At 40.7% G+C, this 15,762-nt stretch overlaps 1 protein-coding gene across 1 annotated transcript in view; it reads left to right on the forward strand.

The window, feature by feature from the left end:
* LOC124722397 (inactive hydroxysteroid dehydrogenase-like protein 1) overlaps nucleotides 1–15,496 on the forward strand; it is a 143,545-nt gene extending 128,049 nt beyond the window's left edge. The window contains exons 5-6 of the mRNA XM_047247568.1: nucleotides 13,385–13,612; nucleotides 13,713–15,496. Of these exons, the coding sequence (XP_047103524.1) occupies nucleotides 13,385–13,612; nucleotides 13,713–13,835 (351 nt within the window). The 3' untranslated portion in view covers nucleotides 13,836–15,496. The remainder of the gene's footprint in view (nucleotides 1–13,384; nucleotides 13,613–13,712) is intronic.
* The last annotated feature ends 266 nt before the right edge of the window (nucleotides 15,497–15,762 follow it).

The following is a 15,762-nucleotide window of genomic DNA, read 5'->3' on the forward strand; positions in this document are numbered from 1 at the left end:
CAGGCAAATATGGGAACTAGCAAAATGTCATTGGTAGATAACAAGGAAGTTCAAATCTCAGTCCAGGAAGAAAACCACATAGCACAGGGCAATAGATACACTGGAGAGCTTGCTGTAAGCACTGGCTGATTGACAAGTGAGGCTGTAGCAGTTCGTGGCAGACCTTAAATCTGCCACAGATGTTTTTCCTTGTGACCTGGCATCAGCAGATATATCCTTCCATGACACTCCTAGTGACATTGCTAGACATATGCATGATTCTGTTGAGTGATTCAGATCACAAGACCTCCTTTGCCAAAATGATGACTCATTGTTTCCTCAGGACATGTCTTACCAACAAAGCCATTCTTTTAGTGAAGTTGTTCCATAAATTACCCTATTCCCCAGTTTTATTTAATACCTTCCTATTAGTTATTTGAGCTACGAATCTAATCTGCAGCATTCTTCAGTGGCAAAAAATTCAAAAACTGCTATTCTCTTATTGTCTGACCTGTTTGTTGTGCATATTTCACTTCCATACAAGGGTACATTTCAGATAAATATCTCCAGCAATGAATTCCTAACACTTAAATATATATTTTATGTTATCAAATTCCTTCTTTTCAGAAATTTTTTCCTTGTTGTTGCCAATCTGCATGTTATGTCCTCTCTTGCTCAGCCATCATTGATTACTTTGCTGCTCAAAGAGCTAAACTTGTTTACTAATTTTGTGTCACATTTCTTAATCTACCTCCCTCAAAATCATCTGATTTAATTCAACTAAATTCCATAACCCTTGTTTTAATTTTTCTGATATTCATTTTATAACATACTACAACTATCCTTCACTTTCTGTCTGTTAAACACAGTCTGAACTACATCAGACCATGAACCCTGATTCTGCATCTGTCTAATTCACACAGTAGTAGAGTGTGATTCATATAATTAAATTTCTCGGTGGGGTCACAAATGACTGCTGTACCTTTCAGGACTAGTTTAAAGATAAAATATCTTTTTCTTCAAATGCCTTGATGAGGCATATTGCACACATGATTTTCTGGAAGTTAAACTGATTAACTGTTATGATATTCAATTTTTGTACAAAATTCTGAGTTAGACTCTCAGTAATTATTTCAAATACTTTTGAGAAAGATTTGGAAAAGAGACATGAGTAATAGACTTTTAGAACTTTCTTTGAAACTCTTTGGAGTTATGACTCTATCTCAGTGTAAAGTGTCTGGGAAGTGTCCATCTTCAAATGACTGAATCATTCTTGTGGACAGAGATTCTGATACTATGTTAGTAACACACTTTATCTGCTTTGGTGGGCATCCCACCGAGATAGATTTTCATTTTTTATATATTTTGTGTAATGTTTTAAAATTTGGTATGAATTTTATTTTTATCCTGATTTAAGTGGAAGTAATGTGCATTACCTGTTTGCTACAAACATTTACATTTGATTTTGGTTCATTTATAAGGAATTCCTTGAAATATTCATATATGTTTGAAGAAAAATTTAGAATTAATTTGTCTCTTGGTTTATATCTGGAGATTTTCAGATTGCTGTCTGTAATATCAAATAGATGTTTTACAGCTGACTCCATTGGTGATGAGTTACTTTTATCATTCAGGATTAATGTGTTTTTACCATCTCTTTTGCTGGCTGGAAGGCACTTAGATCTATTGAAATCATAGCACTTTCACATCATACATTCCACACATGCCACCCATCTCTTAACGACCAGGGGGGGGGGGGGGGGCACTGATATCCACTTTCACTACAACATGAACCAGCTTCATGGTACACATTTGAAAATATTGCTTTTCTCTTAAAGCTCTCGATTTCCTGAAACATGCATTCTTTAGACACGTGTTAATGGTAGACCATACACCAAGAAAAAGGTGACAGCTGTGCTTGCTGGATGACAGTTGCTTCTCAAATCTCACCCCAAAAACACAGTGAAAATATGAGTCCTTTAAGGTGAGGCACAATAATTTCAATAAATATTCATAGAGTCAAGTGAGACATGCAAATCACTTCCAATCTTGCCTCAGAAAATATAATGAATCATCAGTTTTAACCTTAAATTACTAACCACTCATAAAATTTATGATTGCAGTTGCTATCAATTTGCAGTTCCTGCCAATCTGGTATTCTCAGTATAGGGTGTCAAAAAGGACATTTTGTATTTTTTTGTTTGTGGCATACCTCTGGATATCTTATAGTTGTAATTAAGTGGTGCAGAAACTATAAATTATAACTTCCTTTGAATAAAATATGGAGCAGTAAAATTTATGATGATTTAGTGACACTGTATCTTTTCCCCCATTTAGTGTTTTAGGGTTAACATAAGCCTTACGCGTACTTGACTAGCTTTACATTTTCCACAACAGTACAAATCATAAACCACAATTTCACTTGGTGCCTAAGACAAATTAAAAAATGAGTGATATTGAAGAAGACAAGCCCCACAATATTCTTAAATCAGCTTGGATACTGTATATCTTGAAGCATGCAAAAATAATTACTACTCACATTACAATTGTAACAGCAGTGTTAATCTTTTAGACTAAGTTGCATAAGTACAAACATACAAGGTGAGCATCAGTAATACATGACCACAATGTACCATAAAATAGACTCCAAACCAGAGCCACATCACATCTTCCAGTTCAAAGGTGACCCGACAAGCATTACACGAAAGCACCCACTCACCACTGCCCCAGTGCAGCACTGCTTGTTGAATGTGGCTATTTCATCCTTCATCCTTATGGGCGCGCGCGCACACACACACACACACAAAGGCAGACTCTGCTATTTGCCATAACACATGTCTGGAAAGAACTGCTACCACCCAGGACACACCCGAATTTCACTGCAACACCATAAACATTACCCTGGAGACTGTTACCACAGTGCAGCTAAACACAGTTTTGTCACCCTGGAAGGAATATCCATTTCCGCTCACTGCCTGTCTGTTACTCCACACTCCTCAAATTACATTTCAGAGAGATCACCTGACCCACAATATATTTAACAAAGCTGCAATTAGCTGCAATAGTGTCAACCATCAACAAATCTTTTATCTCAGAAATAATCCACTTAGGTTTAAAAATATTTTGTGGCTGCAGCTGTGGGGGGAATATTTTACTGGAAAATTATAGATAAATTCCAAGGAAATTGTCAAACTTTTCAGACCTTTTAACACTAGTTAACTGACATATTGACATCTTTGCAACTGTTAGAGAATAAGTTTATTGTTAATCCATTAAAGTATTTTACAAAGTCTGATGCTTTTATCTTTGTGAATTCTCTAATAAGCCACTATGGTTTAAAATATCTGAATAAGAGAAGAACTTTCTTGCTTTATCAAATATGCATTTGTCATAACATTGTCTATTCATGATCCTGTTTACTCATTTTCTGTGGTGGAATCAATGAGGATTAGCTCAAATCCATATTAATGAATGAGATCAATAATTTCTGCTGACTCATGTGATTCATTTGTTACATTATGTTAAAATCAGTAGCTATCATAATGGAATTCTTTCTCTCTCTTATAGTTTCCACAATATGTACGTTCATTTGTGTTATTTTAACTATACTGATAACTGTAATATAGATATATTGATGCAGGAGGAAAAGTAATGGAACAAAAAAAGAAATTAACAAAAATTTTACCAATAGATGGAATTGCAAGCATCTTAACATAAATAAGATCAGCTACAAATGACAGATGAATCATAATACAATGCCTGTCATTTTACTTGCACATTACATTACATCATCTGTACTGTTCAATGTGCATGACTGCACAAGTCTGGCAGTCAACAGTTGTGGCACTGGTAAGCCCATCCACCAGAGCAAGATAGTACCACATCCGGTGGGAAAAATCAGTTTTTAATTATCCTGAGGTCAAAAGCTTCATAAAAAGCAAAATGATATCAGTTTTTAATTTCCCTGTGGACAAAAACCATATAAAAAGCGAAATGATACCCATTTATAATTTTCCTGGGCCCAAAAACTGCATAAAAAGCAAAATGACATTGGTTTATAATTGTTGTGAGACTGGCACAAGACATGTTCAATATGCTCTCCACTGTTTTCTGCCACAAGTTGAAATCAAGAAACAGCATGCTCCACAACAGACTGAAGTGTCTCAGGGGTCATGTCCAGAATGCATCACACACTGTGTGACTCCAGTTCAGCTATGTTTATAATTGGAGCACTGAACACATCATCTTTCTTATCTTTCAGATAACCTCAGAGCCAGAAGTCACACAGATTAAGATTAGGTTACCTGGACAGCCAGGCTGTAGAGAAATGATGGCTGATAATTCTAGAATTTCTGAAATACCTCTGCAGCAGCTGCTTCACAGGCTGTACAATGTGTAGAGGAGCATCATATTTCTTAAAACTGATCCTACCCACACATCCATGCTGTTGAAAGGTTGTAATGATGCTGGTACACAAAAAGACTCTCATAGCATTTACCAGTGATGGTACCAGGTAATAGGAAGCACAGGACTCACTTCCCCAAAAACATATAGCCCAGCAATAAATGATGCCATCAACCTGCACCACAGAGTCGCTTTTCCAGAATTAAATGTTACCAGTTGATGTGTGTGTGTGGATTTTCTGTTGCCCTTATTCTGCAATTCTGCATATTGACATGTTGGAGATGGAAATGGGCTTTGCCTGTCCACAGAATATTCCACAGCCATTCATTGTTGACTTCAAAGCAAGCAAGAAATTCCAGAGCAAATATTTGTCTTTCTGGGAGGTCAGCAAGAAGCAACTCGTGAACATGGGTGACTGTGTATGGATAACTATGTAGAATGTTTTGTGGGATTTTATGCACTGTACTCACAGGCATGTACAATGTCCAGGCAATTCCCCATGCACTGCATGTTTGCCTAACACTGCTTGACTGCTCCTGCAATGCTGCAGCCACATCTTCAACAGACATCAGATCAGCTGCTTGCCTCCCTCTGTCACATTGCACTCCAAAAGAACCTATATTTTCGAATTTTGTTATCATTTTCTCCAGATCCTTAGCAGATCTTAGATAAATGACTTTTTCATACATTTGAGCATCTGGAACGTCCATACAGCTACTGATACACAGTCACTCTTCTTGCAAAAAGAACTTTGCCAGCAACACGTGCTACTTCTTGGAGATGCAAACTAAGGAACAGACATGTGCCACATGCGTGTTGGTGTGTATACTCAAACACAGTGCCATCTATTGATCAAATTTTTATTAATTTTTGTTTGTTCAATGACATTACTCCCTCCCCCCATGTCAATAATATGCTGATCAAATTTGACATCATTCTGAGCTGTGGTTCTCTTTCTAAAGCGTTTTCAAACTGGAACGTAAGTTATGAAAGCCCTGTATATCTCCTGTGCCTTAAGATCCTTCTCAGGACACTGTCACCAATAACCTTCTGCAGCTGACTATGCTGTTGATGCTCAGCTTCTGTTAAGGAGCAGTTTCCTGCTCCATTATGTACACTCTCACAGCAGTTAAAATTGCTTATATTTTATTTAGAATTATTAAAATTTTCTAATGACAAACACTAATCATATTCCTTGAACTATTAATTCATTTATGAATTTGCTAATCCACCTACTAGTGCATGTGAGTGTGAGTATGTCGAGTGTAGTGTCACTGCCAACTGTATCAGCACAGGCAGGCCATTAGAGGGCACCTGTACGAAGCATGCACAAGGCACGGTCTCTACCATGCTGTCTACTGGGAGCTCACTACTATATACAGGCGGAGCAGTGCTGACTCACTCTCACTGTGTTCATTTAGTTTGTACCACTCACATCAGTTGCTCTATGTATTGCTTATGTTACACCTTCTGTATGATGCTTTTGTCTTGTTAAGTGTGGAGTCATGAGAGGCTTACTTCTATTATTGCTCAGAAGATTATGAATAAAGCTAGATTTGTGTAACTTGGATCAGTTGCGTGTCATTACATCATTAAATACATGACTGGCAATACATGACGTGTGTAGTCTTTATGTGTTATTTTATCAGGTTTAGTCATGGATGCCATGACGCCGGCCCTGACTGAACAGCCTACTTCGTCAGTGACCACTTTGTCAGTTTCCATTAACAGGCAGGGCACTGTTCTACTGGTCTATTGAGCCACTTTTCCTCCATATGATAATTCAGCTGAGGATTAGGAAGCTTATAAAAAAGGACTCAGACAGCATTTTTTGGCGTTCGGTGTGACAGATTCGAATTTGTGCAAAGCCTTATTCCTCTCATGAATTTCACCTAAGGTGTATTAATTACTGTGTCAGCTTGCCGCCTTACAAGAACCAGCAGCTCTTACTTTTGATCATATGTGCAGTTTATTGTCCTACTACCATTACAAATGAACGCATGTCATAGTAGCATGAGTTGAATTCTGCTGATGCCACAAGAAACCAAACCAGTCATGCAGGCTGTGGGCATCCAAACTTCATGGCTTTAGCCATAAGTGTCAATTCATTACTGATGCCCTTAATGACTCTTATGCAGACTCTATGATGCGCTATGTAATTATCTGTTTACCTGTGGGCAAGGAAGTGTACCAGAAGGCTTTCCTCTGTGAAAACTCCCTGTTGGCAGAAGTTTTGCAAATAGCATAATTTTTTGAAGTTTCTCAGGCACTGAGTGATTAAATTGAAGCATGGGGCAATGTGGCAGTAGTGTCACAAAATGCACCCAGTAGATCAACAGATAATTTGCACAACGAAGCGACAGTAGCAGTGGTAAACATGTGGGCCCAGTGCCAAGCAGATCAAGGCTCGGCCAAGCAGCTGTGACCACCACAGCATCAGCATCAGCATTCCCTGTTTCCATCTTGTTCTTTCTGTTCTCTCAAGCCCTAAGTGCTGGGCTATGTGTAATGCTTGTCAGAAGAAAGGTCACATCACCTCTATGTGTCATTTGCTGAAGGTTGCTCAGGATAAGGACATGGATGTAAACTGTGTGACTCCATGCTTGGTGACTTTTCTCAAGTTGCTCACAGAGTGTTTTTTGCCAAGCTCTACAGCTACAGGTCGACATAGGTGCTGTAGTGGTGTTATTGAATTCTCAAACCTATGTGAGTTTAAGCTCACTGCTGTTGACACCAGTCATGCAGAAACTGGTCACTTATAAAAAACAGATCATTGTGCTGCTGGGACAATTTACGACATCTGCGTCTTACTAGTCAGTGGTTTGTTCCATGACTTTTTGGTGTTTACTGATGCCAGAGTTGAGAACTTGTTCATGATGGATGCATTTAAGGGATTTGGATTTTCTATCACTGATGCAGTTCACCTTGCTTCTGATCAGGTACCATATTCTCAATTGGAAACACTGTATGAGGAGTTTTCAACAGGTATAGAGTGTGCTACGAATTTTTCTGCTCATACACTCCTGGAAATGGAAAAAAGAACACATTGACACCGGTGTGTCAGACCCACCATACTTGCTCCGGACACTGTGAGAGGGCTGTACAAGCAATAATCACACGCACGGCACAGCGGACACACCAGGAACCGTGGTGTTGGCCGTCGAATGGCGCTAGCTGGGCAGCATTTGTGCACCGCCGCCGTCAGTGTCAGCCAGTTTGCCGTGGCATACGGAGCTCCATCACAGTCTTTAACACTGGTAGCATGCCGCGACAGCGTGGACGTGAACCGTATGTGCAGTTGACGGACTTTGAGCGAGGGCGTATAGTGGGCATGCGGGAGGCCGGGTGGACGTACCGCCGAATTGCTCAACACGTGGGGCGTGAGGTCTCCACAGTACATCGATGTTGTCGCCAGTGGTCGGCGGAAGATGCACGTGCCCGTCGACCTGGGACCGGACCGCAGCGACGCACGGATGCACGCCAAGACCGTAGGATCCTACGCAGTGCCGTAGGGGACTGCACCGCCACTTCCCAGCAAATTAGGGACACTGTTGCTCCTGGGGTATCGCCGAGGACCATTCGCAACCGTCTCCATGAAGCTGGGCTACGGTCCCGCACACCGTTAGGCCGTCTTCCGCTCACGCCCCAACATCGTGCAGCTCGCCTCCAGTGGTGTCGCGACAGGCGTGAATGGAGGGACGAATGGAGACGTGTCGTCTTCAGCGATGAGAGTCGCTTCTGCCTTGGTGCCAATGATGGTCGTATGCGTGTTTGGCGCCGTGCAGGTGAGCGCCACAATCAGGACTGCATACGACCGATTCACACAGGGCCAACACCCGGCATCATGGTGTGGGGAGCGATCTCCTACACTGGCCGTACACCACTGGTGATCGTCGAGGGGACACTGAATAGTGCACGGTACATCCAAACCATCATCGAACCCATCGTTCTACCATTCCTAGACTGGCAAGGGAACTTGCTGTTCCAACAGGACAATGCACGTCCGCATGTATCCCGTGCCACCCAACGTGCTCTAGAAGGTGTAAGTCAACTACCCTGGCCAGCAAGATCTCCGGATCTGTCCCCCATTGAGCATGTTTGGGACTGGATGAAGCGTCGTCTCACGCGGTCTGCACGTCCAGCATGAACGCTGGTCCAACTGAGGCGCCAGGTGGAAATGGCATGGCAAGCCGTTCCACAGGACTACATCCAGCATCTCTACGATCGTCTCCATGGGAGAATAGCAGCCTGCATTGCTGCGAAAGGTGGATATACACTGTACTAGTGCCGACATTGTGCATGCTCTGTTGCCTGTGTCTATGTGCCTGTGGTTCTGTCAGTGTGAACATGTGATGTATCTGACCCCAGGAATGTGTCAATAAAGTTTCCCCTTCCTGGGACAATGAATTCACGGTGTTCTTATTTCAATTTCCAGGAGTGTATTTCTTTGAAATCCACAGCTTGGTATCGTTTTTGTCATGCACGCCCTAGTCCTGTCACCCTGAAATGAAAGCAGTATTCAACAGTCTTCAATCTCTGGGGATAAATCAACCTGTTATGGTTAGTGAATGGTCGTCTGTGCAGGTTGTAGTTTGGAAGCCATCAGGAAACTTTGCCTCTGTGGCGACTTCAGTACTACTGTCAATGCACAGTCCATTGTAGGTACATATCATCTCCTATGACAGAAGGAAATTTTGGCAAAAATATTGGGTGGCCAGTACTTCTCTAAAATTGAGTTGTCTGAAGTGTAGCAGAAAATTCCTGTGGATGAAGAGTCTCAGCGATTCTGGTTTTGAATACTCCTTTTGGTCTCTCTCAATATTTTTGCACCTTTATTTTAGTGTGGCTAATGTCCCTGTTATTTTACAATGGTTTTTAGAGGAACTGACTATCCACTAATTATCTGGATGATATTGTTGCACGGGTTCCTCCACGACCGATCACTTGAAAAGTTTGCGCACTTTGTTATCTGTCTTACAGTCCACATGCTTATGGTGTGACCTCATGAAATCTCAGTTTTTTTCAGCCTTCTATTATTTACTTGGGGTTTGAGGTCTTGCAGGGTGGAGTTTGCACTCTACCAGACCACATCTTCACTGTTTTGTCTGTGCCTCACCTCTCATCCACGAAAGAGGTTCAGGCCTTCGCCAGGAAGATAGCCCACTACCATAAATTTCTGCTGGGGCAGCCACATTAGCCCACCTTTTGCATGCTTTGTTATGCAAGAATGTACCTTTTTGCTGGAACCCAGATTGCAATCGTACTTTTCAAATGTTTAAATCCAAACTACTCTTGGCCCCATGTTTAGCTACATTCTCTCTGGAGCAGCACATAGTCTTGGCAACTGACATCTCACAATATGTTCCTGTTGTAGTCCTAGTGCACCAGAATACCAAGGGCTCTGAACTTTTGCGTCTAAATCTCTCACTCCAGCCCAGCAGCATTACTCTCAGGTGGAAAGGGAGGCTCTTGCCACAGTCTATGCTCTCCAGAAATTTCATGTTTTTTTGTATAGCTTCATGTTTCACCTTATTACTGACCACAAACCTTCAGTTTTCTTGTTTACCCCTCACACATCCTTACCTGACAAGGCAGAACACCACCTACAGTGCTGGGGGCTGTTCTTGTCTCATTACAATTACAAAATCAATTTATCAACTTACATCTAAATGTGCCAATGTGGACACCTTGTCCCACCTTCCTGTGGGTCCTGACCCTGACCTTGATCATGAAGAACTGCTTTGCTTCTAGCTTGATACTGAAACACAGGCCACTAAATAGGGTTTCCCAATTATGAGCTCGTGCATAGCAACTGCCATTGCTGCCCACCCAGTTCTCCACAAGTGGTTTGGGTTGTTCAGCAGGGCTTGCCAGATAAACTGCTGGGTTGGGCTTTGGACCCCCTGTGGAAATATTTTTCCTTATGTTATTGTTCTTTGTCTTTGACAGTGTTCTGTTGTTGTCCATGGGAGACTTTTATCCCAGAGTAGTCATTCCCACCGTGTTACTGCATGAGGTCCCATGCCTTCTCCACCAGGGCCACTGGGGAGTTTCATGCACTAAACTGTTAGCTAGGAGACATGTATTTTGTACAGGAATTGATAGCAAAATTGTCCATTTTGTTGCCACTTATGAGCAGTATGCCTGACAACAGGGAGCTCCCAGAGCATTTCTGCCCCATGGCCCACTCCACGCCAACCATGGGAATGCATTCAGGTAGACTTTGTGGGTCCTTTCTTGAATTACTATTGGCTTTTGGTTGTGTATGCATTTTCCCAGTTTCCTTACATTCTCTGGTGTATGTTGATGTTGGCTGAGGTCACAATTTGTATGTTTTTCAGGTTTTTTTCTATTGAGGAGTTGCCTTGTGCCATAGTTTCCAATAATGGGCCCCAGTTCATTCTCACACCTTTCAATTTTTGTTCCTGACATGGCATTAATCATGTTGTGATTCTGCCTTTCCATCCTCAGTCAAATGGCGAGGCAGAATGACTAGTGTGTATATTCAAGTCCTAAATGAAACAGATTTTTTTGCCAGATGATGCCCTTCTCTGTTTTCCCAGCACCTATGACTTCACTTCTATGGGTGAGCAGAGCTCGGCTGAGTTACTTCATGGCTGGCAGCCACACATGCTCCTCTAACTTCTGCAGCTGCACTGCACCTGCCACAGCCAGGTCCATCTGACCAATTCCTGACACAATTGCCGGTGAGGGTGCGAGGGTTCGTTCACTGACCCAGAGGATACCAGCTGCTGTTGTCTGCCACCAGGGGTTCCACCATTGTGATGTCCCTACAACTGTGGGCTGGTGTTGAGCCACTTTGAACAGTTATGCCACCCGCTCGCCACCAGAAGGTACTGGTTTGCAAGTGTGGCCCCTGTCATTGCAGCCCATTTTGCCACCCTCTGCCTCAAGCCTGATGTTGCGTGCTGTGGAGGTACACCCATCCAATTGGCTGTCTTCTCCATGTGCAGTCCCCTGGGGTTCCAGCTTCCCAGTGCCGGGCATTGGTCCGTCTCTGGCCTTGGGTCCATTGCCACATCCTGTTGTTCTGGTGGGGCTGTTGCCAGTGGGTCCAACTCCATCTCCTGTGCACTGGGACCTGCCCGCTGATGACGACACAAAGATGATGATGGCACCCTCCTCTCCGGTGTTATCACTGGTCACATTGCAGGTCCACCACTCTCGGGCATACAAGTGTGTTCCAGCTCCATGATCTGGTGTCCTCCCGGCATATCATACCACCCCTGCTGTCAGCACCACCTGCCACCACTCCAGATCTAATGTATATGTCACTTGTTGGGCTGTTGGCATCTCCTCTGTCACCTGGCCATCCTCTTTGCATGAGGGAGAGGTAAGCTGTATCCTGCTACTAGTGTGTGTGAGTGTGTGTGTGCTGAGCGTAGTGTCACTGTGTATGCGTACTTAAATCAAGTGCCAACTGCATCAGCACAGGCCGGCCACTAGAGGCTGTAGGAAGTGTGCACACAGGACGGTCTCTGCCATGCTGTCTACCGATGACTCACACCTATATACACATGTAGCAGCACTATCTCACTTTCACTACGTTCTTTTAGTTTGTACCACTCACATCAGTTGCTTTGAGTATCACTTACATTGCACCTTCTGTGTGATTCTTTTGTCTTATTACATGTGGAGTCACAAGAGGCTTATTTCTGTTATTGTTCAGAAGTTTATGAATAAAGCCATATTTATGTCACTTGGATCAGTTTCGTGTATTACTTTGTTACTACAGAATTTATCTCACCTGGCAAGATTAAGGCATTCAGGCACTCCCTTAACTCTAACTAGACATCCTAACATCACAATATCTAGTATATGAGCAGTATATTATAGTAATAATAATAATAATAATGATAATGGATATGATAATCATTACAGTGTGCATAGTATTAGTCCCTAATAATAATTATTATTATAGAATAATAATAATAAGAAGAAGAAGAATAAGAAAAAGAATAATAGTAACAATAATGATCAAAATAGTAATGAATATATATGTTATTTCAGAAATGCCATACTAATTGACAGTTGTTGAATAATTTTGTATTCATGTTTTATGAGTAATGACACCTAACAGAAAGGTATGGCATTGGTATAGAAAGAACCTAATCTGGAGAAGAAGTTGACTGGTCTGGAGAAGAGTGAGGTATGATGGGTAAAGTTAGCAGATGAATAAAAATAGTAATAGATAGGGATAAGGAATACATGGATAGTGTTGATTATGTGGCAAATGACCCACAGGCAGTGATGTTCACAGAGAGTGCACCAATCTTGACAGATTCAGTTGGTATTTGTGATAGTATCTTGATTATAACTAAACAAAATACCTCCAAGTTTTTAACTTCTATGAGAGCACTAAACGTATATAATAATGCACCAAACTGTACCTTAGCAGAAGCTGACCAGCAGTTGCATGTTCAGCTGCTGACAATTGTTGAAGACAACATCCCCTGATGGATCATAATGTGCAAGAGTTTAAAATAAGGACAGGCTATCTGAAGGTGATATAATCATCAAAACATGGTACCAGCTGTCAAATTTGTTTGCAGTCTTGACTGCAAATAAAATTATTTTGAATATTAATATCTCCATCTTCAGTGACTTTTATAATAAGGCAGAGTACACACACTACTAAAGGAACTTAATAACAAGAAGAGATATGTTTACAAGATACTATTTGGAAACAATGCAAGCAATCTTAAGTATATATTCCAAGCCATATCAGAGTTCTGTATATCACAAATAGGGTCCACCAGAATAACACCACACCAAACATAACACTTGGAGCACGCACTCCACTGTTTGCATCAACACACATACAGACAAAGGGGTTGAGACTGGCTCTGTGCTGGTCTAAATCCTGGAGTCTGAGTAATTGTGCCGTAGTGGTTGATAGTAATGTTATATTAGCTACTTGGTTTCCATGGTTAATGTTAGGTGGTGCCATTACACTTACAGAATAACTTCTCTTTTGCAGGTGTTTGTGAAAAGCTTTTCAGATGCTCTACGCTATGAATACAGCCAGTATGGAATAACAGTACAGCACCTCTCACCATTGTTTGTAAACACAAAGATGAATGCATTCAGTCATCGGCTTCAGTCAACAAACCTATTTGTTCCTGATGCTACAACATATGCACGAAATGCTGTAAACACTCTTGGCAGGCTAAACAGCACAACTGGTTACTGGGCACATGGAATACAGGTAAAGTGCAGATAGTCTTTTTACATTTTAATTTGCAAAGTGAGTATTATTTGTTAGCTAAGGATGATTACAGAATTTTAAAAATTAAATCTTTTTTCAGTATTTCTTTCATGGGATACCTCCAGTATGGGTTAGAACTTATCTTGGAGGCATCATGAACAAGGTGTTCCGAAAAGATTACTTGGAAGCTGTGTCAAAGGTGCCTCAAGAAATAAAACAATAAATAGCAATCCTTGCCAGTGTCCAAAGCAAAATATTGTCCTGCATACTTCTTGTATGTGTAATATTAGCTTCATCTGTGGTGGACAGTAAGTCACTCAATGAAACAACATATATTTATAAGAAAATTAGTGATGCAGCTTTTTGTTTTGTGTGATATGATCTGACATGGAAATATTCTTCTTCAGATGATCATTATTGATAACTGATTCCAAAAGGAATACATGAAACTCCTGTGTCTTATATGTTTCACATTCTTTTGAACTTCTGTATTGTTGACGTTGTTCAGTTGGGTTATCCAAAGTGTGTCGCTAATTGTGTTTCATGTTTGTGAGTCTGTTGTCTAGATAATTATAATGGTATTCATATCTTTGAACTCAGATGCATTTCCTGTTTAATGTTATTTGTGAATGTGCACTAGGAAATTAGTTCTGTGTTTTTAAGACTGCCAATAATGTACATAATATCTATATAATCACTAAGAAAATCAAATATGGGACTTTCCAGCATTAATAATGTCTGACAAAAATGTGTATGCACTGACTGACAAATGAACCTCTCTGTCATTCATAGATACACTCAAAAGTAAATTATAAATTTTGAACTTCCAGAATCAAAATGTGTTCAGTAGATTAAAGAGAAATCAATATTGAACAAAATGATGAAGAAAAGCAGCCGTAGCAACATAAGCAAGTAAATCAGAACCTGGTTGAAGAGAGACTAGGTACCAAAAAAAAAAAAAAAAAACGGAGAACAAGCTAGGTATTCAACAGTCAGATGTACATGATATTTCGCTCAAAAGAATCAGCTAATAGACTTAATCAAAACAGCTGTAGAAGAAAGCTGATGTGGCTGGATAATAAATGAAAGACAATTAAAGTTAAGCATATAAAAGTGTTTGTTACATACAAATAAAAATCAAGAGACTTAAAAAACAATACTTACATTAATTATGATATAAAGTAACTGAAAAAAAAAGAAACAGGGTGGTAATGAGTTGGTAAACTGTTGTATGGTGCCTCTTGTGGTATGTTGTTTTCAGAAACTCAGTATTCACTCTTCTCTGTTAATTAGTCTATACTTTTTTTCTGTCTTCCTCTTCTGTTTAAGTCCATTCAAAGCAGCCTTTATTTTTGAATGAATGTATCAATTGCATAATGATTTTCTTTTTATGAATGGGTGACTGTAGTTTACAATGAGATAAATGGCACTTATTATTAAAACACTCTCATATGTTTGGTGAGAAGAATTTATGCTGAGGACACACACAAATTTAAAACAGGAGGGAGGAAGGGGAAAGACATGTGGAACGCTGGGCATAACCAGAGAGAGGCTGGATGCAGCAAAAGTTTTAGGAAGGAAGTAGAAATAACAGAGAAATGATTGAAAGAGTATAAGACACAGAAGATGGCAAAGTAGTAATAAGCCTAGCTGAAAGAGTGCAGAAACAATTTGAACAGAAAAGCAAAGTGAAAGCATGAAACTGAAAAGGAATTAAACAAATAGTACTTTAAGTATTGTGTCTATGTTTAAGGTGGTACTTTCTATCCACAATGTAATGAAATGTTTGTATATTTGATAGTAAATGAAGTTATTTTCTCTACAAATTATTTACTTTTCAATGGAGCTGTATTATAGCTGGGACCTGATTTATGAAAGTCATGGTGTGACAATAAAGTATGTATAAAATCTACAGAAAATTATTCAGTTGATAGAAACATCCTGATAGGAATAGCACCTCTATGGGAGAGCAAAATACACTTTGGATAGAAACTGACCTTTGACCTGCCTAAATGCATGGGAAACCATATTGTATCATTAAGCCTCCATCCTCCCACTTCCCCTCTCAATCCCCCCTTCCCTCCTGCCACTCCCCTCCCCCTTCCCTCACCTCCCTCCTCTTCACTCCCCCCCCCCTCCCACCTACCTCC

The sequence above is a fragment of the Schistocerca piceifrons genome, chromosome X (assembly GCF_021461385.2).
Source record: "Schistocerca piceifrons isolate TAMUIC-IGC-003096 chromosome X, iqSchPice1.1, whole genome shotgun sequence".
Classification (NCBI taxonomy): domain Eukaryota; kingdom Metazoa; phylum Arthropoda; class Insecta; order Orthoptera; family Acrididae; genus Schistocerca; species Schistocerca piceifrons.